Source organism: Panthera uncia, chromosome A2, assembly GCF_023721935.1.
Source record: "Panthera uncia isolate 11264 chromosome A2, Puncia_PCG_1.0, whole genome shotgun sequence".
NCBI classification, from domain to species: Eukaryota; Metazoa; Chordata; class Mammalia; order Carnivora; family Felidae; genus Panthera; species Panthera uncia.
Window position 1 is genome coordinate 11,282,691 of NC_064816.1, and position 26,363 is coordinate 11,309,053.

Here is a 26,363-nt window from a genome sequence, read left to right on the forward strand (position 1 = left end):
GCCCCCCCCCCCCCCCCCCCCCGGGCACACAGCTGGCCGGTGGCAGGGCCTGGAGAACACTCAGGTCCACTCAGCTCCAAAGCCAGAATCAATCCACCAGCTGTCAGGGTCCGCAAAGCACTCAGGCCTCCCGTCCGCTGCCCGAGTGACAAGTGGGCTAACCCACCAGTTACAGTCTGAGAGGCCCGCCGTGGCCAGCCCACTCCCCAGGAGGCACATCCCCTTAGAAGAGGGGTCTGGCCTTCGCCTGCCGGGGGGAATCCCGAGGGCGGCCTCAGGAGAGAAGTCACTACCGGTCTTCACGTACCTTCCCGAGGATAATGTCTGAGAGCCCGGACTTCTTTAGAAAAAGTGCAGCTTCACTCGCCCCAACGCGCCCTGTGTATGCCGGGTCTACCTGGAATGGGGGAGCGACTGGTGAGACGAGGCTGCAGTAACCAGAACAGCAGACAAGGCAGCACACGGCCCACTGGCTACTGGCCGATAACGTGGAGGACAGAGAGGGACTCGAGGCCATGCCGGGCTTCCATTCAGCACTGTGCCTACTGAGACACGCCCTCGCTAATTCAATCCCCAAAGACACCCGTGAAACTTACCTGCTTGTAATAAGATTCGTATAAGGGATTTCCAGTGGGAATCTGTGAACGAAACCACAGACACTGGTCAGAAGTGGGCACGTCCCGCCTTCAAAAAAAAGTGCCATCCCCTCAAACAAAGTGTCACTGCTAAAATGTAAACAGTGAAAATCAAAACGTACGCACTTTAAACGTCCTCTCCACACAGACCGCAGCTTGTTTTTAGACACAGATCTCATACTTACCCAGTTTGGGAAGCGGAAACGCTACCGCTCTTTCACAAGTTCTAATTCCTAACAAACAACTTGGCACTCAGGAAGCAGCAGCAGCTGAACTGACTTCCACTCACCAAAGGAGGGGATTTCGACGTATCCAGGGGCTCAGAGGATCCTCTGAGACTGTTCTCTGGTTCCGGAATCAGAACAGGAGTTTCTGCATATCATCACGTGTCACCAGACACACAAGCTTCAGACTGGTTTCCCCGCCCCAGACCTGGTCTCCACCCATCCCGTCCTCCACCAGCCAAGAGATGCACACTGACTGGCCCCCACTGGGAGACAGCTGGCCAGTGGCCACTCCTACTGTGGCAGGCAGGAAGTACGAAGTCCTCAGCTCAGCACAGAAGACAGTCCACATTCCAGCCATCAGATCCCAAGACGTCACTATTTAGAGAAGGTAACCACCCAGTCGACAGTCATGTGGCTCCCCGATGTGGCTCACTGAGGCCACGTCTGGATCTGGCCTGGTGGACGGCCAAACCCTCACACTTTTCACCGCGCGTCCGTGGCCTCTCTTCCCGACCCCGGCGAGCCATCCCCCAGGGGAAGTGTCAGCCAGGGAAGAAATTAGGCAGCCACTAGAATGTCAGCTCCAGGGGCACCCGCATGGCTCCGTCAGTTAAGCGTCCGACTTCAGCTCAGGTCATGATCTCTGCGGTCCACGGGTCCGAATTCAGCATCAAGCTCTGTGCTGACAGCTTAGAGCCTGGAGCCTGTTCCAGATTCTGTGTGTGTGTGTGTGTGTGTGTGTGTGTGTGTGTGTGTGTCTCTCCCCCTCTCTGTGCACCTCCCCCGCTCGCGTTCTCTCTCTTTCTCTCAAAAAGTAAACATTAAAAACAATTACAAATAATGCCGAGATTACAGTCAGCTCCTCTAGAGGATCCCAACACCTCTGAGTGTATGAAGAGGTGAAAGTACAGAGAACACCACCAAGACAGGATGGAAATAGAAGGAAAAGAGCATGAAGGTCTGAAGGGGGAGAGAGGAAAGTCAAAACAGAAAGAAAGGGAGAAATCCTGAAAAAGCAGGGAAAACCAAACGCAGACCAATGTAAAAAGGAAGGCTGGGGAAGAAGGAGCCATGGCTTGAGAAAGAAAAGGAGACACCACCAGCGAGAAGGATCAAGAGGTAAGCACATGGGGGGCTCCTGGGGGGCTCAGTCGGTTAAGTGTTCGACTTCGGCTCAGGTCACGATCTCACGGTTCGTGGGTTCGAGCCCCGCGTCGGGCTCTGTGCTGACAGCTCAGAGCCTGGAGCCTGCTTCGGATTCTGGGTCTTCCTCTCTCTGCCCCTCCCCTGCTCATGCTCTGTCTCTCTATCAAAAATAAATTAAAACATTAAAAAAAAAAAAAGAGGTAGGCACGTGGCCTCAGCCACTCCCTGGCTGGCTGCTTCCTCCTGCACTTGCCCCACACTGTCACTGGGGGAGTCTGTCACCCTCAGCTCCCAGGGGCCTTAGACGGCAGTGCCCGCCATCACACCCCGTGTGACCTCCTGGGTTTAAACCTCTGGCGTCCTTCCAAAGCACATCACATCTCCTCAGAGGAGGTAAGGCCGGCAGAGGAAGCAAAGTCAGGCAGGCTGTTTGTCAAGGGGACAGTGGCCGGGTCCTGACAACACATCCCGTGCCAGTGGTTCACGGGAAGGGAATGCGCAGGCCCCAGGGACCTCCACCTTGATGGCAAAGATCCCCTTCCCACCAATAACCAGAGAGTCTGAAATGCGTTGCCAGTGGGATTTTTTTTTTTTTTTTTAAGATCTCACGGCAGGCAAGAAAGAAGTTTCCAAGCTGCTATAATTCCAGGACAAAAGTTACGGTATTGGGGGCATACAGAGTCAACAACTGCCTCAAACTTCCCAAATGCTTCTGTGCTACTGGATCCACAATCAAGAAAAACAAGACCCTGAAAAGCCTCTGCAGCACCAGACCCAAAGCTCCAACCGTCTGTGCTAGGGGCTCATCCCCCAGGCATTCTACGGCCAGGTTTTAATCCCACATGATCCACAGGTGACGGAAAAACCACTGGAGAAGCCTCGACTATTCCTCTCTCTGGAAGTCGATTTAGTGAAGCTGGGACAAAGACCGCAATTAGAGGTTTTGATCTGATTACTCACACTTCAGCTACTGCAAAAGCCGAAGGGGAGAAAGAAGGGAAACCAGCAGATCTAATTGGTACTTGCTCTCACCACACTGCCTCAACCCGGGGACGGGTGGAGTCAGGTCTGCAAGCTGCCCGATGCGCCACTGAAGACACCTGCTGCTAGCCAACACCATGAACCTCCCGAAGACAGGCAGTCTCTGTGGCCAGCTCCTGGGCAAGACCTCCGTCACAACCCGCTCGCAGCGTCACAACCAGCAGGCGCAGGCAGCGGCTCCCAGAGGGAGTGTTGCAGCTGCTGGGGCAGGGCGCGCTGAGAGTGGACACCTGCACTGTTTGCTTTTGTTTGACCCCAGACAAAGCCTGGGGCACACACAGAAAGGGGGGACGGGGCTTTCAGTGTAAGAGGCTGCGGAGAGCTGGGCGAGGTCTTAGGAAATGGAAGTAGGACAGAGCCGGCCTGGGACGGCAATCTCCTTCACCAACTCACTCTGCTAAGGGGCCAGCTTCAACTTACAGTGACTGAATCATTGATGAGGTTCAGTCAAAAGTTTGATTGTGACCTTTCAGTTGCTTGTGGCATCTTAAAATACACAGAGATAACATGAAAAGTTCCTGTGGCCTCTTTGCTCTCTCCTCCAGCCTAGATGCACTTTACAAGCGGGGATGGCAGGGAGGGGAGCGTAGCAAGGAGTTCACACCCTTCTGTGGGGTGGGCTTTAAAACACCACAGTTCATGTGAGCACATGCAGTTTTGAGGCTGGGGAAACGGAGCTCGAGATGAAGGAAGGACACAGCAGAACCACTTTGGAGGGGAAATCTTCTGAAGATCGGGGTTCCAGCCACTCCTAAACCTCCCAGGATTGAATTCACCCAGTTCGGATCCCCACTTTTGTCCACAGGCAGGACCCTTCCTAAATCCTTATGCCTGGAACCAGGAGAATTCCCACTCTTCCAGGAAAGGATGTGCTCTCATGCAAAAGAAAGCAAACAATCGCCAGCCTTGCTCATTTCAAAATGGCATTCTTTAAAGGAAACTAGTTTTTGTTTTAGGACTTTTAAGTTTTCTTTTTTTTTAATTTATTTTTGAGAGAGAGAGAGAGCACACAAGCAGAGGAAGGATGGAAAGAGAGGGGGGGGGAGGGGGGGGGGGGGGGAAAAGAGGGAGAGGGAGAGAGAGAGAGAGAGAGAACGAACCCCAAGCAGGCTCTGCACTGTCAGCATAGAGCCTGACGCGGGGCTTGAACTCACAAACCGTGAGACCATGACCTGAGCCGAAATCAAGAGTCAGATGCTTAGCCAACTGACCACTCAGGTGCCTCTGTTTTGGAACTTTTAAAAAAAGGTTTAATTTCTTGCACTAATAAATAGGGGATCACATTTATGAAGCACTCACTGTTTTCCATCCAGTACCTCATTTAATCCTCCAACCACACTACAGCACAGGTACCCAATGTACAGGTGCTAAGACTGAGGTTACCTTGCCCAGGGTCACAGAGCCAATGAGTGACAGAGCCGGAGGAACACCCAGGTCACGTGGCCCTAACCTACTCTGCACGCTGCAAAAATAGCCCAGGCAGCTGGGCACTCGGGCACAGCACAGCCTCCCAAGCATGGTAGCCTGGGAAAATGCAGACTCATGATTATATGACTGTGCATTTTATTCCACTGAAGAGGTCAGACTGCAAGACTCAACTCGAGTACATAAACTGACTTGAAAACCAGCACAGCCTGTCATTGATTTCCCCAAGAAAGCCAAGACCCCATAATGGCTGTATCTATCTATCTGTCTTTCTTTCTCTTTCTTTCTTCCTTTCTTTCTTTCTTTCTCTCTTCTTTCTTTCTTTCTTTCTTTTTTTACTGTCATATATCTTCTTTTTTTAAGTTCCAGTGTAGTCAGCACATGTGTTTTGTTAGTTTCAGGTGTACAATATAGTGATTCAACAGTTCTATATACTACTCAGTGCTCATCAAGATAACTGTACTCTTTAAATTTTTTTTAATGTTTATTTCTTTTTGAGCGAGACAGAACATGAGCAGAGGAGGGGCAGAGAGAGAAGGAGACACAGAATCGGAAGCAGGCTCTAGGCTCTGAGCTGTCAGCACAGAGCCCAACGCAGGGCTTGAACTCATGAGCTGCAAGATCATGACCTGAGCTGAAGTGGGATGTTTAACTGACTGAGCCACCCAAGCGCCCCAAGATAACTGTGTTCTTTACTCCCCACCGCCTGTTTCCCCCATCCCCCAACCTACCTCCCCTCTGGTAACCAACTGTTTATTCTCTATAGTTAAGAGTCTTTTGGGGGGCACCTGGGTGGCTCAGTCTGTTAAGTGTCTGACTCTTGATTTCGGCTCAGGTCATGATGTCACGGTCATGAGACGGAACCCCATGTTGAATTCCGCACTGGGCATGGAGCCTGCTTAAGATTCTCTCCCTCTGCCTCTCTCCTCTGCTTGCACTCTCTCTCTTAAAAAAAAAAAAAAAAAAAAAAAAAAAAGGTTGGGCGTCTGGGTGGCTCAATCGGTTAAGCCTCCAACTCTTGACTTCGGTTCAGGTCATAATCTCACAGTTCATGAGTTCGAGCCCCATGCTGGGCTCTGCCCTGACGGTGTGGAACCTGCTTGAGATTCTCTCTCTCCCTCTCTGCCCCTCCTCACTTGTGTGAACACTCTCTTTCTCTGAAAATAAATAAATAAAAGTTTAAAAATAAATAATTAAAAAAAAAATTTTTTTTTAACGTTTATTTATTTTTGAGAGAGAGAGAGACAGAGCATGAACGGGGCAGGGTCAGAGAGAGGGAGACACAGAATCTGAAACAGGCTCCAGGCTCTGAGCTGTCAGCACAGAGCCCGACGTGGGGCTCGAACTCACGGACCGTGAGATCATGACCTGAGCCGAAGTCGGCCACTTAACCGACTGAGCCACCCAGGCGCCCCAAAAAATAAAAAAATTTAAAAAAAATTAAAATCTCTTTTGATTTGTCTCTTTTTTCCATTGTTCATTTGTTTTGTTTCTTAAATTTCACATGAGTGAGATCATATGGTATTTGTCTTTCTCTAGCTGACTTATTTCACTTAGCAAAATATACTCTAGCTTCATCCACATCATTGCAAATGGCAAGATTTCATTCTTTCTTATGGCTGAATAACATATGCCACATCTTCTTTATCCATCCATCTATCAATGGACACTTGGGCCGCTCCTTCCATAGTTTGGCTATTGTAAATAATGCTTCAATAAACATAAGGGTGCGTATATCCCTTCAAATTAGTGTTTTTGTACTCTTTGGATAGACACCCAGTAGGATATTTCTATTTTAAATTTTTTGAGGAATTTCCATACTGTTTTCCACAGTGGCTGCATCAGTTTGCATTCCCAACAAAGGTGCACAAGAGTCCCCCTTTCTCCACATCTTTGCCAACATTTATTGTCTCTTGGGTTTTTGATTTTAGCCATTCTGACAGATGGGAGGTGATAGCTTGTTATGGTTTTGATCTGTATTTCCCTGATGATGAGTTATTTTGGAAGAACAAATATTGTTAAAACGTCTATACCACCCAAAGCAATCTATAGATTTAAATGCAATCCCTATCAAAATACCAACAGCACTTTTCACAGAACTAGAATAAAAAATCCTAAAATTTCTATGGAACCACAAAAGACCCTGAATAGCCAAAGCAATCTTGAAAAAAGGAAAACAAAGCTGGAGGTGTCATAACTCTAGACTTCAAGTTATATTACAGAACTATACTAATCAAAACAGTATGGTACTGCTTAGATAGATCAATGGAAACAGAACAGAAAGCCCAGAAGTTAATCTCTGACAAAGCAGGAAAGAATATGCAATGGGAAAAAGACAGTATCTTCACAGAAGGTGCTGGGGAAACTGAACGGCAACATGCAAAAGAATAAAATTAGACCACTTTCTTACACCATACACAAAAAATAAACTCTAAATGGATTAAGGACCTAAATGTGAGACCTGAAACCATAAAGATCCTAGGAGAGAACATAGGCAGTAATCTCTCCAACACTAGTCGTGGCAACATCCTTCTAGATAGGCCTCTTGAGGCAAGGGAAACAAAAGCAAAAATAAACTATTGGGACAAGGTCAAAATAAAAGTCCTCTGCATGGCAAAGGAAACAAACTACAAAACTAAAGACAACCTACTAATGGAAGGAAATATTTGCAAATGGCATATCCAATAAAGGGTTAGTATCCAAAATATAAAAAGAACTGATACAACTCAACACCAAAAACAAAAAAAAACAAACAAAAAACCCAAATAATCTAATTAAAAATGGGCGGAAAACATGAACAGACATTTCCCTAAAGACATCCAGATGGCCAAAGCACATGAAAAGATGCTCAATGTCACTCACCATCAGGGAAATGCAAATCGTTGTGTTTTTCAACCCAGATGCCAAGTTTTGCAGGAATTAGGCATGTAACACTAAGAGACATCCCGTTCTGAGTTTCTACTTGGAAAACCAGAAGCCGATGCAAAAATGCAGCCCAGTACTCACTTAATAATCCTTGCATTTCTGTCTTCCACTTGGCATTAGCTGCCCTCCCTGCTTACAAAGCCATCATCTTGGCTATGTGCACAGTCATATTCTGCAGCTGAGGAAAGTGGGATTTAGCTCAGCAGCATTCAAAAAACATCAGAAAACACTGGGGCATCCCTAACTGCCCGGCAACAACCAGTTCTCTCCAACGGCACCATCGGGGCGGGGGGGGGGGGGTCTAAACCCCAGCTAAGGTAAGCATTGCTGACAGAAGGAGAACACTGAGGTGAGAAAGAGCTTTTTATAAGTCACAAGGAAAAAGGCATCTTCATTTAAAAATGAGCAAAGTCAAAGACAAAGGTGACTCAGAAAGAAAAGATGTGGCAAAGTTGGGGGAAATGTTCAATTTCGGTATTACAAGAGAGTGACGCGCCAGCGCCTGCTATCAGCTTGGCGGGGTCAGAGAGAGGTTGCTGGGCAGAGCTAGCAAAGAGGGAACAAGCATCTTGGGCCCTGCCGGTGGGAAGGTGCCAAGTGGCTTTTCTGGAGGGTAGTGCCACCCCACACACCCCTGATAGGCAGGTTTTAACTTGATTCCTACCAAACCCCAGCAAGATTTTCTGGTAGATAAAAAGAAGGTTATTCTAAAATGTATGGAGACAGGCAAGGGAACCAAAATAGCTAAACAATTCTGAAAAAGAAAAAGAAAGCGGGAGGAACCAGTCTACCTGATTTCAAGACTCACTATGAGGCTGCAGTAATGGAGGCGGCATGGCAGCGATGGAGGGGTAGACACACAGGGCCAGGGAACAGAGCACAGAGCCCAGAAAGAGACACAGGTATGCCCAACCAAGAAAGAGGCACAGGTGTGCCCAACCAAGTCCTGACAAAGGTGCAGAACCATTTAGGAAAAGGAAAGAGGCCTGTTCCACATATGGTGCATATGTCCACTAGACATCCAGTGGACATCCAATGGAAGAAAAAGAGCCTTGGGGCACCTGGGTGGCTCAGTTGGTTAAGTGTCCAACTCTTGGTTTCACCTCAGGTCATGATCTCACGGTTTTGTGAGTTCGAGCCCTGTGTCGGGCTCTGTGCTGGCACCACAGAGCCTGCTTGGGATTCTCTCTCTCTCTCCCTCTCTCTCTGCCCCTCCCCTACTCGCACTGTCTCTGTCTCTCTCAAAATAAACTTAAAAAACGAAAAGAGAAGGAAAGAAAAAGAAAGGAAAAGAAAAGGAGCCTCAACAGAATCTCACACTAGATTTCTACAAAAATTAACTCCAAATGGATCACAGGCTTAAACGGAAAACTATAACACTTTTGGGCAAAAACATAGCAGAAAACATTCAGGATCAAGGGCTGGGCAAAGAATTCTTAGACTTGATACCAACAGCCTGACTCATGAAGGAAAAATTGATAAAGTTGGACATGATCAAAATTAAAAATGGTTGCTCTGTGAAAGACCCTGGTAAGAGGAGGATAAGCCAAGCCACAGAAATATTCGCAAATCACAGATCTGACAAAGGATTAGTACCCAGCATATATAAAGAGCTCTCAAAATTCAGCAGCAAAAAAGCAAACAATCAAATGAGAACACAGGCACGAGACATTTCATCAAGAGAATGCACAGATGTCAAGTAAGGCCACAAAAAGATGGTCAGCATATGTTGGTCATTAGAGAAAATGCAAATCAGAACAACTTGCAGATGCCACCACACACCTATCAGAATGGCCAAAAGAACAGTGACCCCAGTGAGCACGCAGAGAAACTGGACCACTTCCACGTTGCCGGTAGGATGGTAAAAAGGTACAGCTACTCTGGAAACCAGTTTAGCAGTTTCTTTGTTTTTAATTAATTAATATATTTTTTACTCTACTTGGCATATGGTGCAGTAATGATTTCAGGAGTAGAATCCAGTGATTCATCCCCTGTGTGACACCGAGTGAGTGCTCATCCCAACAAGTGTCCTCCCTAATGCCCCTTGCCCATGTAGCCCAACCCCCCACCCACAACCCCTCCAGCGACCCTCCATTTGTTCTCTATATTTAAGAGTCTCTTATGTTTTGTCCCCCTCCCTGTTTTTATATTATTTTTGCTTCCCTTCCCTTCTGTTCATCTGTTTTGTATCTTAAATTCCTCATGAGTGAAGTCATATATTTGTCTTTCTCTAATTTTGCTTAGCAAATACCCCCTAGTTCCATCCATGTTGTTGCAAATGGCAAGACCTCATTCTTTCTGGTTGCCGAGTTAATACTCCATTGTATGTATGGAGTGTGTATTAACACACACACACACACACACACACACACACACACACCCCACATCTTCTTTACCATTCATCTGTCGATGGACATTTGGAGTTTAGCAGTTTCTTAGAAAGAATTAAACCTGCAACTGTCACGAGACCCAGCAACTGTCCTGGGCATTCATCCAGAGAAATGAAGACTTAGGCTCACATAACACCCTGTACTCAAATGTTCAGTGCAGCTTTATTCATCATCGCTCCAAACTGGAAACACACTAGACATCCTTCAATGAGTTAAACGAACTGTGACCCCCCCCCATGGGATACTACCTGCCAATGAAAAAATGCCAACAAATGAACTACTGATACACACAACAACCTGGAAAACTCTCTCCAGAGGATTATACTAAGTAAAAAAGGCCAATCTCCAAAGGTTACATGCTACATGATTCCATTATACAACATTATTAAGATGCTGAAATTATGGAAATGAGCAGACCAGTGGTTACCAGGGGTTAAGGAAGTAAGGGGAGTGGCTAAAAAGGACCAAGAGGAGGGATCCTTGTGCGGGATGGAGCCCATCTCCATCTGACCCCAACAATGTCAAAGTCTTGGTTGTGATAGTGTACTACAGATTTGCAAAATGTTACCACTGCAGGAAACTGAGTGAAGGATACACAGGGCCACCCTGCATTATTTTTCCAAACTGCATGTAAATCTACAATTATCCCAAAATAAATTTTTAAAAGACAGTGAGAGAGACAGGAGGCCTCACAACCAAATAACAAGGTCACCTTTTTAGACAATCAGGGAAATTTGAATAGGGACTGCATATCAGTCAGGTAATACTAAGGAATAATTAAATGTGTAAGGTGTTGGGGCTCCTGGGTGGCTCGGTCAATTAAGCGTCCAACTCTTGATTTTGGCTCAGGTCATGATCTCATGGTCATGATCACATCGGGCTCCCTGTGCTTGAGATTCTCTGTCCCTCTCTCTCTCTCTGCCCCTCCCCCACTCATCCATGCATGCACTCTCTCCCTCTCCCTCAAAATAAGCTTTAAAAATGAATGAATGTGGGGCGCCTGGGTGGCGCAGTCGGTTAAGCGTCCGACTTCAGCCAGGTCACGATCTCGCGGTCCGTGAGTTCGAGCCCCGCGTCAGGCTCTGGGCTGATGGCTCCGAGCCTGGAGCCTGTTTCCGATTCTGTGTCTCCCTCTCTCTCTGCCCCTCCCCCGTTCATGCTCTGTCTCTCTCTGTCCCAAAAAAAAAAAATAAATTAAAAACGTTGAAAAAAAAAATGAATGAATGAATGAATGAATAAACAAATAAATAGATAAAATGGTGTTGATAGGGAACCATGGTCATGTAAAGACAAATGGCCTTACTGTTAGAGATGCATATTGAAACGTGATTTCTGAGATTTAAAATAAAAACCTCAGAAATAAAAATGTATATGGCAGAGGAGGTCAAGGGACGGTAGACAAGTGCAGAGAGATTTGAAAAAATGACATTTGTTGTAAACGGGTGGTGAGAAATGGGAGTTCATCAAACTCTTCCCTCTACTTCGAGTGTGTGTAAAATTTTACAGAAAGACCGACATTTGATATGTTTCTGCTTTGGCAAGGATCCTAATGGTACAAGCTGCTTCACGTGTTAAGTATGATGAACAAAGAGTAGCTTTATCACCAGCACTGTCATACTTTTGTCAAAAAGTAAAAACTAGCACTTCTTTCACACACACACACACACACACACACACACACACACACACACCCTTCCACTACTGCAAGGTCTCCCCTTGGGAGGTCTACCCTGAGGAAGTGATTAACTATGCAGGAGGTGGGGAAAGGCAAGAGGGATGTATCAGTTCACCCTGCTTGAGGGCAAGGACTGCAGGTGACAGCAAAGTTGAAAACAGGTGAGGAGAATACACCACAAAGCAGTAAAAACAGCAAGGGCAGAACCCTCATGCGTGGGCCATGACCGTCAGGTATTTGCAAAGGGAGGGTCCAAGCCAGCACACACGGTCACGGCCCGGCTATAAGCGCACAGCGATCATATACGCACACGGACCCGAATGTGGCAGGACAGAAGCCACAGGCTAAGAGACGTGGTTGCCCCCTGTGGCTCTGAGTTTGCCAGCGTTCTACATCAGTGCACCCTGCTTCACTGCTTTTGTGAGTAAAACAGAAAAGGGAAAGACACATTCAAGGAAAAGAGGGGTCTGAAGCTACGTAATTCTCCCTGGGGACCCTAATGACCGCCATGACGAAAGAAAGACGAGCTGAAGGCGTGTACCTGCCATTCGGCACAGGGTACGGCACCTCCACCCAGCCCGCTGGGAACTCAAGGCCTGCGGTGGGGACGGGAAGCAGGGGGTAAGGGCTGCAGTCCCCAACCACAAGGAGAACCAAAGAGCAAGAGAACCATGCCTGAAAGTTTGGACACACAGTGAAGCATCAAGGCGACCAAGACAGCCAGGGGGAGTTCAGGGCCAGAACTACCTGGAGACTCGAGGCGTAAACGCTTCAGCACTGCTGGGAGCCCACTGCTCTTGCCCCATCTACCAGAAATGGAAGTAAAAGAGAAACCGAGGTCACCCGAGGCAACCTTCCCGCCCTGACATGCCACCCTAGGCAGGAGGCAGGACCCACACTGAGTCCCAAAGGTCTCCACCCACACCTCTTGGCCCCGCACTCCCAGCACCAGGGGAAGCAGACCCACACAGAGGTCAACAGTGCCACCAGACAGATGCGGACTCAAGTCCTACCCCACCACTAGTGTGCTGTGCAACCCTGGGGAAGGTGAGCAGCCTCTCTGTGCCTCAGTTTCTTCATCTGGAAAATAAGGATAAGCATTCCCACCACCAGAGACTGACCTGGGGTGAGCTCTCCTCCAGTGCCGGCTGTTTATAGTTCTGTGCTCTCCCTTGTCCTCTCCTTCCACCGTCTCCCATGCAAAAATGTATCCCATCCCCGTAAATGTTCCCTCAGCCCAGTTCTACCTCAAGCTACTAACCGCCCCTTTCCCAGAAGACTTCCTGAAAGAGTGGTCTGCCCTTGGACTTATAAATTCATTCGTTCACTCAATCAACAAACCAAAGGTTAAGTTCACACCATGAGGAGGAATCAAGCATACAAAAGGGTGTGAGACACAGCTCTAGGACTCAAGATGGGGAGACACGCAGGCAAAGTGAGCCTGTGACTGCAGCACAAGGTGCCATGGGACATGAGGGGATGGCGGGATGCACAGCCGAAGCCTCCGGAGCCTGAGCGAGGGGTCAGCGATGGGCAAGGTGGGCTCTAGGACAGAGGGGGCCGCCAGGGACCTGGGCTCATTCAGCACGGTTTCAGCCAGCCACAAGAGTGGACACAGTGAGGTAACAGGGTCTGTGCCCGGCTTGCTGAAAAGCCCGGAACGTGATCCCCAAGGCGACCTGAGCAGATGTGCACACGAGCCAGTGAACTGAATATGCACTTAGCTACGCAGAGTGGGTGACAGGGGAGCACCCACAGGAAGCAACCAGGGAGAGACTTGGGCAGGCCTCCAGGATGATGAGGCCAAGGAATGCAGCCACTCACGGCGCACAAACACGGACAACATGAGCCATTCACCTTCACACGTTTCTCTGGGATGTCCCTATGGGCCATCGAGGTGGAAACCTCTGCCATTTCTACAGAATGCCTCGTGGAGCTCCTAGTCTGGAGGGGAATGTCATTACACGCGACAACACACACTGAGGGCCATTAAGGGCTGGGAGGAAAAGACGGGGACAGCAGGGGCACTCGGCAGCCCAGACACGCACCTGCGAGGGCAGGAAGACCGGCCCTGCCCCAGCTGAGCCTGCCCGAGGGGATGCGAGGCAACAAGCAGGCCAAGGACACCGGTGACACAGACAGAAGGAGGCACCACTGGCGGGAAAACACCAAGGGAGGAGGGTCCTGAGGGGATCGGGGGACGGGCGTGTGGGGAGCAGTAGGAGGGTTGAGTGCAGCCACAGAGGGCAGGTGGATGGCCCTGGAAAGGGTCAGGCAATGAGAGCTCCCGGGACCTTGCTGGGCAGCCAAGGTGGAGCAGGGAGCAGATTCGAGCTCATTCTCCCCAAAGTGCTGTTTAAGATGAAAAGTGGCCCCGGCCTCCCCAGAGCCCTCCCTGGATATGGCTCCTCCTAGCATCCCAGAGAACAGCCCCCATCCGTTCTGTCCTTCCTTCCTCTGTATGGTGGAGCAGGCCCTGAACAGACTCACAGGGGCGACAGCTCAGCAGTAAGGGCCCCACACAGCAGAGCACCTACCACCTTCCTCGAGAATGCCCACTTCCCACAAGGCTCCCAGCTTTCCCCAAGGGGCCCTGAATCTTCCCGAAATTCCTTTCCTAGATCAGACACCCTGGGCCATCTTCTGAGCCCTGGCCCGATATTTGGCCATCCCCCAAGAGAGCCCACTGCCCGGGACTCAGGGCTCCCCAAGGCGGATGGGGTCAGCAGCTCTCCGTGCCCCTCCCCTCCACTCTGCGGATGGCATCATCAGCTTCCTGGCACCACTGCTCTTCTGTGGAGCCTGGGGGTCCTCTAGGCACCAGGCACCGAGCAGGCTCCAGATTCCACAGATTCCACGGAGGAGCGGAGCATCACGGTCTGATCAGGGAACAAACACAGAAGAGAAAACATGCTGGCAGGAGCAGGGAGAGGAATCACACACGGTCACGCCTCAGCTCGGAAAAGACCCTCTGTGGTTGGCAAAGAGTGTGAGTTGGCAAAGAGGGTTCCAAGCCTCTGCCGAGCTCTCGAGGTGCCCCACAGCCATCTCCTGCCCCCACCCCCCAGCTAGCTGCACTACTCCCCCCCCACACACGCACACATCCACCTGGACGCTCACACACACTCACTCAGAGGCCCTTGCACACAACCGCGGGCACACAGCCCTCAATCCCGGCTTTCCTTCCTGCTCTGGCAGAAGCTCTACTACTGTGTGCCTCCCGCTCCTGGTCTCCCCCCAGATCATTCCCTATGCCTGCGGGGAGGGGGGCTGAGCCTGCTGAAGGCCAGTTACCTCCCAGCCCCACAAATGACCCCCTGCTTTAAAAAGCCTCCCAAAGTCCCCCCCAAATGAAATGAGTCCCTCCCTCCCTCCCTCCCCCACACTCCCATAAGCCCTGAACTTACAAATGAGACATTTCTTAAACGTCCAATTTTTGTCAAGGCCTCCCTCCTACATTTTCAATTCGGTGAAGTGGGGGGGAGGTGGAGGTCTCACATTTATTCTACCTCTTGCCATGCTGGCGGGGTAAGCAGGCCTTCCTTAAATGTCTGTTTACAGATCATTTGTTCACAGATGGAGCCTCAGGAGGGAGAGGCTGGGATGGGTGCAGCGAGAGCGATGCTCGGGCAGAGACACAGCTCCACCGCTCAGCAGCAGAGCGGGGCCTCAGTTTCCGCTTCCATAAAATGGGAACGGTACAGTGCCTGCCCTGAGGATCGCTTTCAGCATCACGGCAAAGCGCACTCCACAAGTGGGAGGCGCTACTGTACCCATCAGCGCCCTTATTACCGCCACCGAGTCAGAGGAGCAGGCTTTCTTTACAGAGAATCGGTGGCGGGTGGGAAGGGAAGTCAGGCAAGGCTGCTAAGCAGGGCGTGTCCCACAAGCATCAAATCCGCAGTCCTTACAGCATGCCACACCAAATGATCTTGGCCAAAAAAATGATAAAATATTTCACCAAACGCTGGCTACACTGCAGCACACGTCGTACTCGTTTTCTCTCTCAACTAGTCGGCTGAGCCTCTCCCAACATCTAAGACACCCCAGTCTTTTACTAGTTCTTAAGTCTTACCGATGATTTTTTTTTTTTAACGTTTTATTTATTTTTGAGACAGGGAGAGACAGAGCATGAACAGGGGAGGGTCAGAGAGAGGGAGACACAGAATCTGAAACAGGCTCCAGGCTCTGAGCTGTCAGCACAGAGCCCAACGCGGGGCTCGAACTCACGGTCCGCGAGATCGTGACCTGAGCCGGAGTCGGCCGCTCAACCGACTAAGCCACCCAGGTGCCCCTTACTGATGATTTTTTTAAAACGTGCAATTTCACACACAGAGGGTTAAGTGCTTAGTAGCTGTGAAGCAAAGGGTATTTTCAAGGGGCTCAAAGGCAACAAAAAATTAAATCAAGAGGCCAAATGCCAACGGGACGACGAGCTTGGCTTAAAAGAAAATGCCGATTCCCTGGTCTGGCGTGTGGGCGACAGGAACAACAGCACTGGCTCGCACCCACTCAGCAGCCGTGGGTGTCCGCTCGTCCCTATGGAACCCCCTTCACCATGGAAAGAGCGCCCACGACGGATATGGGGTGCCCTGCGGGCACAGAGACCATTCTAGTCTTCATCAAAGAAAACTCCCAACGGGAGAAACATTCTCAATAACACACACCAAGGTCTACCGGGTTCTGGCACCTCCAACCACAAACTGCCGCTTCTAGGGTGTGGGGAATTTTAGAGGGCTAATCCAGTCCCTGAGCCTTCCAGTCCAGGTTTAAGCGTGTCCATGTGAGGGCCTCACCATCAACAGTTCTTTCCGTTCATTCTTTCCGCTTTAAAAACAGCCTGGGGGGTACCTGGGGAGCGTCAGTTAAATGTCTGACTTCGGCTCAGGTCGTGATCATGGGTTCATGGGTTCAAGCCTCGCGTCGGATTCTGTGCTGACAGCTCAGAGCCTTGAGCCTGCTTCAGATTCTGTGTGCGTGTCTCTATCTGCCCCTCCCCTGCTCGTGCTCCATCTCTGTCTCTCAAAAATAAACAAACATTAAAAAAAAAAAAAAAGTGGTCTGAAAGAAGATCGTTTCCTTTTCCCACTGAGTATATAAAACTGACAACAACCTTTGTGGATCAGAAAAGCCAAGTTTCTATGGATCAACAGGCATGCCTGTCACTGTCACTAGTAAATCAGAGAACCCCCTCCCATACCCTCTCATAGCGGAAGTGAAGAGACACCGGGAGCCCTGCGAACGTGTGGGGGCCTGGCCATCAGGATGCTGGTCTCCCAAGGCTTCCCTGACTCCCATCCCCAGGGCAGAAGGTGCCTGCTTCTCCACCGAAGACACAGAAAACATTTCCACTAATCAACTACCATCAAGGGCGGCTACAGACGCTGCTCCTGGTTGCTATTCGGAGCGTGTGGCATCCATCAACAGATGGTGATCACCTGCCTGCTGCAGGGGCTCGGGACACAGCAGGGACACAGCTGCTCCTGCCCTCCCAGGAGCCCCCCGGTGTGGTGTCCATGGGAGCGAACACCAGCTTTGGAGCACCCCACCTCCCTGAGAGGCCTGAAACCAGTCATTTTCCCTCTGTCCTTCTCAGTTTCCTTGTTCAGAAAGGAGCTGCAGGGACAGTGCCAATGACACTTCCCTAATGAGGAGTCAGTGGTGAGTGGGCACAAAGTGGGTGTCCAAACACACTCCCTTACTTCTGCGCAATACCTGCACCCCAGATGTCTCCCCGACACCTGGGTTTCCAGAGTCGGGGAAGGGGACTCTGACCGTGTCGGGACCGGGGCGGGGCGGGGCGGGGGGGAGGAGGAGGGGCGGTGAGCAGCCAGTCTGGAAGGCTGTACCCTACTGCCTCCAGTCCTGCCGGAACAGAAGAGGGAAAGGAGGAAGGAAGACCCAGGCCCCCTCTTCCTCCTGTCCTTATTTCCAATCCTCTAGGGCAACTCATTCCACCCATGCAGGCTGCCACCTGACCTCCACGAAGCAGTCTGCCACAGGGGGTCCTACTTATCTGTGTGCCTGGGAGCCCGGCTCCAGCTGAGCTATCTAAAGGGTGGGGGCTGTTTTATTCTTCTTGCTCTCATACCAGCACAGGGTGGATGCTCAGAAAGTGCAACCTGACGGTACCCCCAGGAGGCAGGCTGCTTCTCAACTGCACCTAAACGTGGGGTCCCACCAGGCCTGAAGGGCCTGCTGCAAGGTGACCCAGCCACCCACCTGGCACTGCCCAGCAAAGCTGGTCTGGCCCTGCTGGCTGCACACACCACACCTGCCCCTTTCTTCTGCCTCCTCCCCCCACTTAGAAGGCCCCTCTGCCCAAATAACCATCCCACACAGTCCTCCAATCACCAACCCCTCTCCTCTTCCAGAAACAACCTCATGCCAGGTTGCTCTTTTTTTTTTTTTTAACATTTATTTATTTGTGAGACACAGAGCATGAGCAGGCAAGGGGCAGAGAGAGAGAGACACGGAATCCAAAGCAGGCTCCAGGCTCTAATGTTTACTTATTTTTGAGAGACAGAGACAGAGTGTGAGCGCGAGAGGGGCAGAAAGAGAGGGGGAGACACAGAATCCGAAGCAGGCTCCAGGCTCTGAGCTGTCAGCTCGCGCTCAGAGCCCGACACCGGGCTCGAACTCACGAACCGTGAGATCATGACCTGAGCGGAAGTTGGATGCTTAACCGACTGAGCCACCCAGGCGCCCTAGGTTGCTCTTTATCACTTCGTGCCCATATCACAACAAGCATCTCTGAGCTAGTGCCCAGCTCTGTGCATTCTCTACGCAAGCGGTCAGATCTAAACATCTCACTTCACTCCTCAAGAACGTGCCACAGCTCCTCACTACCTCACACACCGTGGACCTGCCCTACCATTCTGCCATTTGCTCAACAGGATTACTGAGCACCTGGGGAACTAGGACAAATTAAAACAGGCCTTTTTGAGCGTAGTCTAGGTGGTGGGGGAGACTGACCATCCATCAAATAATCCCAGCAACAGGAAATTACAAACTGGTATGTGGGAAAGTACAAAGCATCCCCACAGGCAGTAACAGAGAAGCTGGGCCAATCTGTCAGGGAATGCTTTACCTGAGGAAGTGATGTGCCAGCTGAGATATGAAGAGGAGTAGAAGTTAACGCAGAGATAACAGGTGGAAGAAAATCCCAGAAAGGAACAATAAATAGCATGTGCAAAGGCCCTGAGGCAAGACAGAATGTCGCCTGAACAAGCAACTGGAAAAGAATGCCAAGGGGCCACAGGGCACAGCAAACAGGGAGGAGAGCAGAACTGGGAAGCATGGGATGCAGGTGAGCAGCGCGCTGGAGGGGCAGAAGCCGGCCTCCAGTCTGCAGAGAGGGACAGCCAGGCTTCCTGGCACCACCCTTCCCTGCTTTCAGCCAGTGTCTACAAAAGGAGAACTGACTTTTTATCAGCCAGTCTGAACGTAATCAGTAAATCAATTCTGCCATTAGGAGTGCAACAGTCCCCCCCCCCCCCCGCCCCGCCCCCCCAGTAGGCAGAGCCAGGCGGAAGTGCAAGGAGATGGCTGTTTGTGGTCATCTGTAACCTCTCCCTCCCTCCAGCAGCTTGGGACATTAAGGGCTGGCCCTACCACTAGAGTGGGCAGAGCATTCTAAGCAGGAGCGGCCCTCTGGGCCACACAGCAGGCAGGTCTCCACTCTACCCCACCCCCCTCGTCGGCCACTCTAGGCAAGCAGACACCCTGTCAGTCCCTTTTGTCTCGGGCCAATCTGTAGGCCAGGCACAGACCATGTCCCATTTACCAAGCCACCTTCTCCCTTTAATCCCCAAGTCACCCTAACTAAAAGAGGGATGCAGAGCCCAAAGTTCCCAGCCCCGGCCTCACATTCGGCCCTTTTGAGCCGGGATTCCAATCCCTCGGTTTCTGTTCATTCTGCTCTGCCGCTGTCTGAAAAAGCATCCCTCCCTTCCTTCCCAATGTCCCCACGGCCCAGCCCCGGCGCCCTTCCTCCTCCATGCAGCCGTCTCCAACACACCCAAGTGGAAGCAAGTCGTCCGCCCCTCATCCAGCTCAGACCACCCGTGGCCTCTGCCTCCACTGTGGCCCAGACCACGCCGACCCTCCTCGTGGGCCGGACATGGCGCCCTCATTTCTGCCTTCCGCCTTGAGGCACCGAACACCCACGCCAGCAGGGAAACCGACCTGCTGACCCTCTGTAAAGACGAAAAGGCAGCTTTTCCGTTTCCCCCATGACTTTCCAGGGAGAGGAGATCAAAACAATAAAATAAAATTTTAAACACGTGATCTTCTCTCCATCAGACCCTACAGCATCTAGCGGATACAGCGCCTAGCACCCAGGGAGCACGGCCGTTGTTTAAAACCAAATGACCTCTCACACTGTTGAATGCTTGGCAGTGAAGAAATAAATAAAAAGAAACTGGAGTGCTGCACAGAGCCCCAGATCTGTGTCAGACGAGCTCTATCAGCACGAGCTTGTGGGGTGTGACTTCTCACAAGTGACCTCTGCCTCTGGGCCCCCGTTTACCTCTTCATAGAGGGAGGATAAGACGGACCACGGTGACTCGGGAGGGGGAGGTGAGCAATCCAAATGCCTTTTTTGCTCAGTCCTTGGCGCCTGTGCAGTGAGGCCTCCCCACCTCACCTGTGGGATCGTAAACTCGGTTTCACAGCCCTCACAGCGCGGACCACACGGCCCTGGGACAGACTACATACTAGCTCCTTTCCTGCTGTCTGCACCCCCCCCCCCCCCCCCGCCGTCCTTAGAACCTCGGCTCCAGGGGACAGAGCTGTCTTCAGGTTCACTGCTACATCCCACTGGCCAGGAGGTGCCCAGCAAAGAGAAGAAGCCTGATACACATCTGCCGAATGAACAGCGCGATCCACAAACAAGAGGCGCTTTCTGACGGCACACCCATCACCCCGCGAGGTGCTGATACTCCGCTGTCAGGAGGCAGATACTTAGCGAGGCAGGCCCAGTTTGCACACGGACAAAGTGAGATACGGAAAATACCGCACAACCGAGGGCTCTGAGAGAACATCTGGGGACCATGACACTGAAAACACACACCCCCTGAAGGGACCTCATGGGGTAACGGGGTGGGAGAAGTGTCTTTCAGGAAGAATGTGGAAGAGCTTTCCGAGTGGATGCTGGCTGCTCAGGTGAAGTCTGGGAGGGGAGAACCCGAGGGCACCCCCAGAGTGGCTGACGGGCTGCCTCCTTCGGGGGGGGGGGGGGGGGGCTGTGTTTGTCCGTCGGCTCAATAACGGCAAGTGGCCTGAGGCATCAGAGAGTGGACGCTCGGCGCTTGGGTACCATCTGATCGAAGACAGTCCACTTCCGGGATCAGCTGATCGGGTAAAGAGCCAGATGTGGGAAAGTTGCTTTAAAGTGCAAAATTGGGGCAGAGGGAGCAAAACTTGTATGTTCTTGTTCGACTGGGAGCTACTCAGTTCACAAAAACCAGGCCAATGCAGGTCAATACGACAAAGAGCCAGCCGGGGAATTCTGGATCTTACGGGGCAGGGCCAATCTTTACTCTAAACCCTGGCTCTGTCCCCACCAATTTATACCACATCACCATTAGCATTCTAGTAAGACAGAGAGACTGGCAGTTATTTTAGAGGAAAAAAAACAAGGGACGAAAGGACAACCAAGTGTCCCAAGCACTTGGCATTCACTGCAGACACGTTCACCGGGTGTTGCTCTGGGCGAGGAGCCCAGCGGGCCGCCTGGAAGAGGGGAAAGAGCGGGGCTCTGCAGGCAGGCGGATGTGGGGTCAACCCACCAACTATGGGACTTTGGCAAGTTACTTAAATCTCTGTGGGTCTCAGTTTGTGAAATGGGAATAAAAACCTTCCAGAACATGGCACCCATTAAAAAGATGACGTGTCTCAAGGGCGTGGGCACAGGAAGTACCTGGCGGAGGAGGACCCCAGTGGCATTGGTGGGAGCACCCCCTTGGGCCCAGGACACTCTCTTCATCAGTGAGCCCAACGCTTCCCGCATGCTTCCTAGGTCGAGGGCCACACAAGGGACCCACAGAAGGTACAGGAGGGACAGTGACGTTCTGGTGGGACTGATGGAAGACACCCCCAGGAAGGCCTCTGGGAGTGGCCTCCCGTGGGCGGGAGGTGGGGCAGGACGCAGCAGGAGGTCACAGCACGAGGTGGGGGCAACAGAGCCACGGAGGGTGTGGGGGGAGCGCTGGGAACAGCAAGGGTCTAAGTGGAGTGGTGCGAGGGTGGGAGAGCAAGCTGGCAAGGTCAGGCGGAGCAGCACAGGGGCGGCCGAGCTGGACATACTGAGGGGAGGGAGACGGGAGTAGCTGGAAGCTTCTGGAGCAGGGGGTGGTTGTGCGGAATGAACTCGGAGGCAGAGGCTGAGTAGGAAGGGGGGCAGCCGCAGCCTGTGAACTTGTGCATGTGGTAAGGAAGTGGCCAATTCCAGAGGTGGCTGGCAAGGGAGAAACAGGAGGCTGGACTCCAGCAGGGTCTTGGTGGGGGAAGCGCACGCTCTGCGGGGAGACCCTAAGATGGGGGCAGACAGAGAGGACGCGGTGCTGTGAGGCTCAAGGGCAACCAGTGACAGGCCACCAGGGTGACCGGCCACTTACGAGATCACACGGTACAAAGGGGGGAGGGACACAGGTGCACTTCCAGGCTAGGAGAGGCAAAGGGGAGCTTGCTCAGAGGCAGGGAGAAACGGAAATCACTGAGCCGCCAACGGAGGGAGAAATCCACCCTGACTCTTCCTTCACAAGAGCAAGATTCGTATTCAGGGTCATCAGAGACTGCACAGGGAAAGAGGTGTCACAGATACCGGGGACTGTGGAGCAGACCAGGAAAGATGCCTATAGCAAAAGTGCTGGCGACAGAGGGGAAACACACAGCCCCTCTCCCCTCTGCAACCCTGCGAGCAGCTGCTTTACTCACCTTCACCTGGCCATCCATGTTCCAAGTTCCGTGTTCCAAGAATGTTCCAAGTGTGCTCTACACCTCAGTCCAACCAGAGCACAGCCTCGCGCTCCAGGCGGCTCCCTGAATGCCCCCAACCAGAAATTATCCTGGAATCCTATCCACGCATCTCCGCGAATTATCTGTGAACCTGTGTGATCGCTCAGCTTAGACTGAAAGCGGCTGGACGGGCTAAGCCTCACACCTTGGCCGACAGGAACACCTAGTGCAGAGCTTCCCATAAGAACAGGTATAAAGAGGGGCGCCTGGGTGGCTCAGTCGGTTAAGCGTCCCACTCTTGATTTCGGCTCAGGTCATGATCTCACGGTTCATGAGTTCCAGCCCTGTGCCGGGCTTTGCATCAACAGCGTGTTGCCTGCTTGGGGTTCTCTCTCTCTCCCTCCCTCTCTCTCTCTCTCTCTCTGCCCCTCCCTAGCTGGTGCTCAATCTCCCTCAAAATAAATAAACTTAACAACAACAAAAAAGAACAGGTGTAGAGAAATGTCAGATAACTACCTGAAGGAAGAAAGCCTGGTCACGCCTTTGTTCAACAAACGTGTAAAGGAACAGGAAAAAGCACAGAAGTCTGTGACCTAAACGTGTCATGGGCTCCTGGCTGTCAGTCTCTTGCAACTCCCACCCCTGTCCCCATCCCACACATAGAGAAGAAAAGCCACCTGGAAATGGCGCTGGCATGTATAAGTCATGGGTGCCTCAAGAGTTTACCTTGAGGGGCGCCTGGGTGGCGCAGTCGGTTAAGCGTCCGACTTCAGCCAGGTCACGATCTCGCGGTCCGTGAGTTTGACCCCCGCGTCAGGCTCTGGGCTGATGGCTCGGAGCCTGGAGCCTGTTTCCAATTCTGTGTCTCCCTCTCTCTCTGCCCCTCCCCCATTCATGCTCTGTCTCTCTCTGTCCCCAAAAAAAAAAATAAATTAAAAACGTTGAAAAAAAAAATTAAAAAAAAAAAAAAAAGAGTTTACCTTGAGACACCTCCTGGGGGCTGGTCACAGGATCAAGAGGCCTGTACCTGCTCTCCCTGGGTGCCTGGGTGTAAACCATTGATTGGTGCCGAGGGGTGTGTGGAAAAAACACATTTCTGGTGGGATGGAAGGGGCTCTACTTATGACAAGCGATCAGCAAAGGCCTCTGGGAAGAATGACATCTGAGCTACCGCCCAAAGGAGGGAAAGGACCCAGGAACCAAAAGCACCAAGGGAAGAGACAGGGAAGAGCACTTCTGGAAGAAGGAACAACTAGTGAGACACCCTGAGGACAGAGAAAGCTGGGACTGTGGGAGGAGCAGAAAAGCAGCAAGTATGGCTGCAGGGTGGGGACCAGGGAAAGCAGGAGGCGGGAGAGGGCTGGCAGGCACCAGACCAGCGAGGCTTCCTGAGAAAGAACTGGGAATTTATCCCAAAGGGTGCTAAGCACATGAATCACAGGACCCAAATCATGTTTCCATTCCTTAACTCACAGTGGCCTTCCTCTGAACCTAATTCTGCATCAGTAAAATGAGAATTTCCTTCTCCTTGTTGTGGGGATAAGTGCCAACATGTTAGAAAGCACTTAAACTCCAACGCACTCAATAGACATTAGCCACTGTTGTCATCAAAGTTCAAATTAGGGCTGTCAAAATTTGACAGGAAGTCAAAGGAAGTTTCAAAAAGATTCTTCCCCTCCCCCAAAAAATGGGAGCACGTTCTCATTAAGTGAGCCTAAGTGAGTTTCACCCAATGCACATATCCTAAACTATAGCGAGTGGCTATTAATAATAATACCCCCTATCCGTAGAGCACCTAATTTACATAGCACTTTCATACCTGTTATAAGAATGTATTAATTAATAACCACTGGCCTTTAACACTTTTAATTTCGTGACGGCGTTACAAATTGGCTAGTTCTTGTAAGATTTAGCAGGTATGTCTCTCTCCTTGGAAAAGCTGACCAGTCATGTCAACCTACCTATCAGCTCTCTTAAGGTTCGGCATTCTTACTGCTGTGGTCTACATTCCCGTATGTCCCAATCTGCCAGAGAATTAAATGATGGTAATAATTATAGTTTCACGGAGTGCTTTGATGTGCCAGGCACTGTTTACTAAGCGTTTTACATGCTTAATCTTCACATCATCCCTATATGTTTTATATTTCCATTTTCCAGATGAGTTCTAAGCACTTCACCCAAGCACACTCAAAGGAATAAATGACAGAGCCAAGAACTAAACAGCAAGATGACATGACCCCGTGTCTTCACTCTTAATTCCAACTCCGTGCTAGATAGTTCAAAGTGCTTATAACATGGCGCTTGGTACAACACAAGTATTCAGTAAATAAAGGCAGCTGTCGTTAGCAGGACACAGGTAGTTTCTAGTTCCCATAAGAGTGTCACCTCCAGGAGAGCAGCGACCTTGTCTGTCTGGGTGACTGCTGCACTCCCAGCACCTGGCCCAACGCACATTTGACAGACAAATAAATGAATGAACATCCTTCCCAGAAAGCAAAGCTGCCTGCGCAAGGCTCTTTTTTGCACGTTATATGTCGCGCCGCTGTTACTGCCCCTTAGTAAGACAGACCATCAGGCAGATTTGAAGACGCAGAAAGGAGACGTGCGAGCTCCTCTCTCTCAATTCAAGGGTGGCAGAAACAGCTCCCAAGGGAGGGATGAGTCCGGGATCGCACTGCTGGAGGGTCCTGGCTCTGGCAGGGCTCTGCCCTCCACCCCGGCGGGGACACCGTCCTCGCCGGCGCTGGGACCCGGCAGAAAACAAAGACTCGCGGGGCTGTCGCACCGGCAGAAAGGCTCGCTCCCCTCGCCCACCTCCCAGAGTGAGAGCCCAGTGCCACCGTGCATCGCCCGGCCTGGGAGCTGCGGCAAAGGCCAGACTCGTAGCCGGGCCCGGGCCCTGAACCATGCAGATACATGCAGCAGCCCCGCCTGGACGCCGCCCGCAGAGGGTCTCCAGGGCGCGGGAGGCCGCGGGCCGGGCCGGCCTGTCACCTTCAGGACCGCCCGCCCACTCGCCCTCCCTCCGCGCGGGCCCGTCAGCACGAGCCGCCGCCGCCCGGGTGGGCCTCCCCGCGCATCGGTCTCCCCGGGGCGCCCGCCTCGCGCCTTACGCCCCGGCGCTGCACCCCCGCCCGCTGGCCCATACCTGCTGGGAGAGCGGGATGAGCGGGGCCGCCATCTTCCCGCGGACTCGGGCTCCGAGCGCCGGGGAGACGGGGGCGGGGCCGCGCGTGCGCACTGGTGCGAGGGGCGGTGCGCGCGCAGCTGAGTCCGGGAAGGGGCGGGACCGAAGCAGGGCTGCGCACGCGCAACCGAAACCGAAGGGGCGGGGGCGGGGCCGCGCACACCTAGCCCAGGCCGGGAGGGGGCGGGGCCGGTTAGGCGCGCGGGTCCCGCCGTGTGAACCCAGCCTATTTGCCCCGTTACCCCTCCGTCCGCTGCGTAAGTCTGACATGCTGTCATTCTTTCAGGTGCCGTTCCCTTTTCCGTGCGCCTGGCAAATCCTTATGGGAAGGTTGTTACGCACCTCGCGGAGCGTCAGAAACCTCGCCGTGCCCAACTACACTCGCTGTTCCCAGGATAGGGTGTATGTGTGGGGGGGGTGGGGGGGTGGGAGGGTGTGTGTCTGTGTGTGTGTGTGATGATTTCCCAGCTCCCATTTCTAGCAGGAGGCAAATCACCTTAGCAAGTCACTTAACTACTTTCTCGGAGCCCCTAGTCCCCCCTTCTGAAAAGTGGGAGTGGTAATATATGTTTGCTGTCGTTCCACCTCCATGTCTCACACTGTGCCTGGCACAGAGCAGGCACCGGAGGTTTGCTGGAGAACCGGTACTGGAGAGGGCATTTATTTCTCAGACGTTTTGTCTTCCATTCGCAAGGGACACACACTCCTCTGTGGCCAGATTCCACTAACAGGATGAGTAAGGATTCCACTAAC

General features: G+C 51.8%; 1 protein-coding gene across 5 annotated transcripts in view; it reads right to left on the reverse strand.

Annotated features, from left to right (window-relative positions):
- Positions 1-25,634, reverse strand: part of EPS15L1 (epidermal growth factor receptor pathway substrate 15 like 1) — a 97,733-nt gene extending 72,099 nt beyond the window's left edge. For all 5 annotated transcript variants that reach the window (XM_049640126.1, XM_049640125.1, XM_049640124.1 and 2 more), the window contains exons 1-3: positions 25,572-25,634; positions 597-638; positions 308-397 (exon numbers count right to left, since the gene is read on the reverse strand). In XM_049640126.1, coding sequence (XP_049496083.1) covers positions 308-397; positions 597-638; positions 25,572-25,604 — 165 coding nt within the window. In that variant the 5' untranslated portion in view covers positions 25,605-25,634. The remainder of the gene's footprint in view (positions 1-307; positions 398-596; positions 639-25,571) is intronic.
- Between the last annotated feature and the right edge of the window lie 729 nt (positions 25,635-26,363).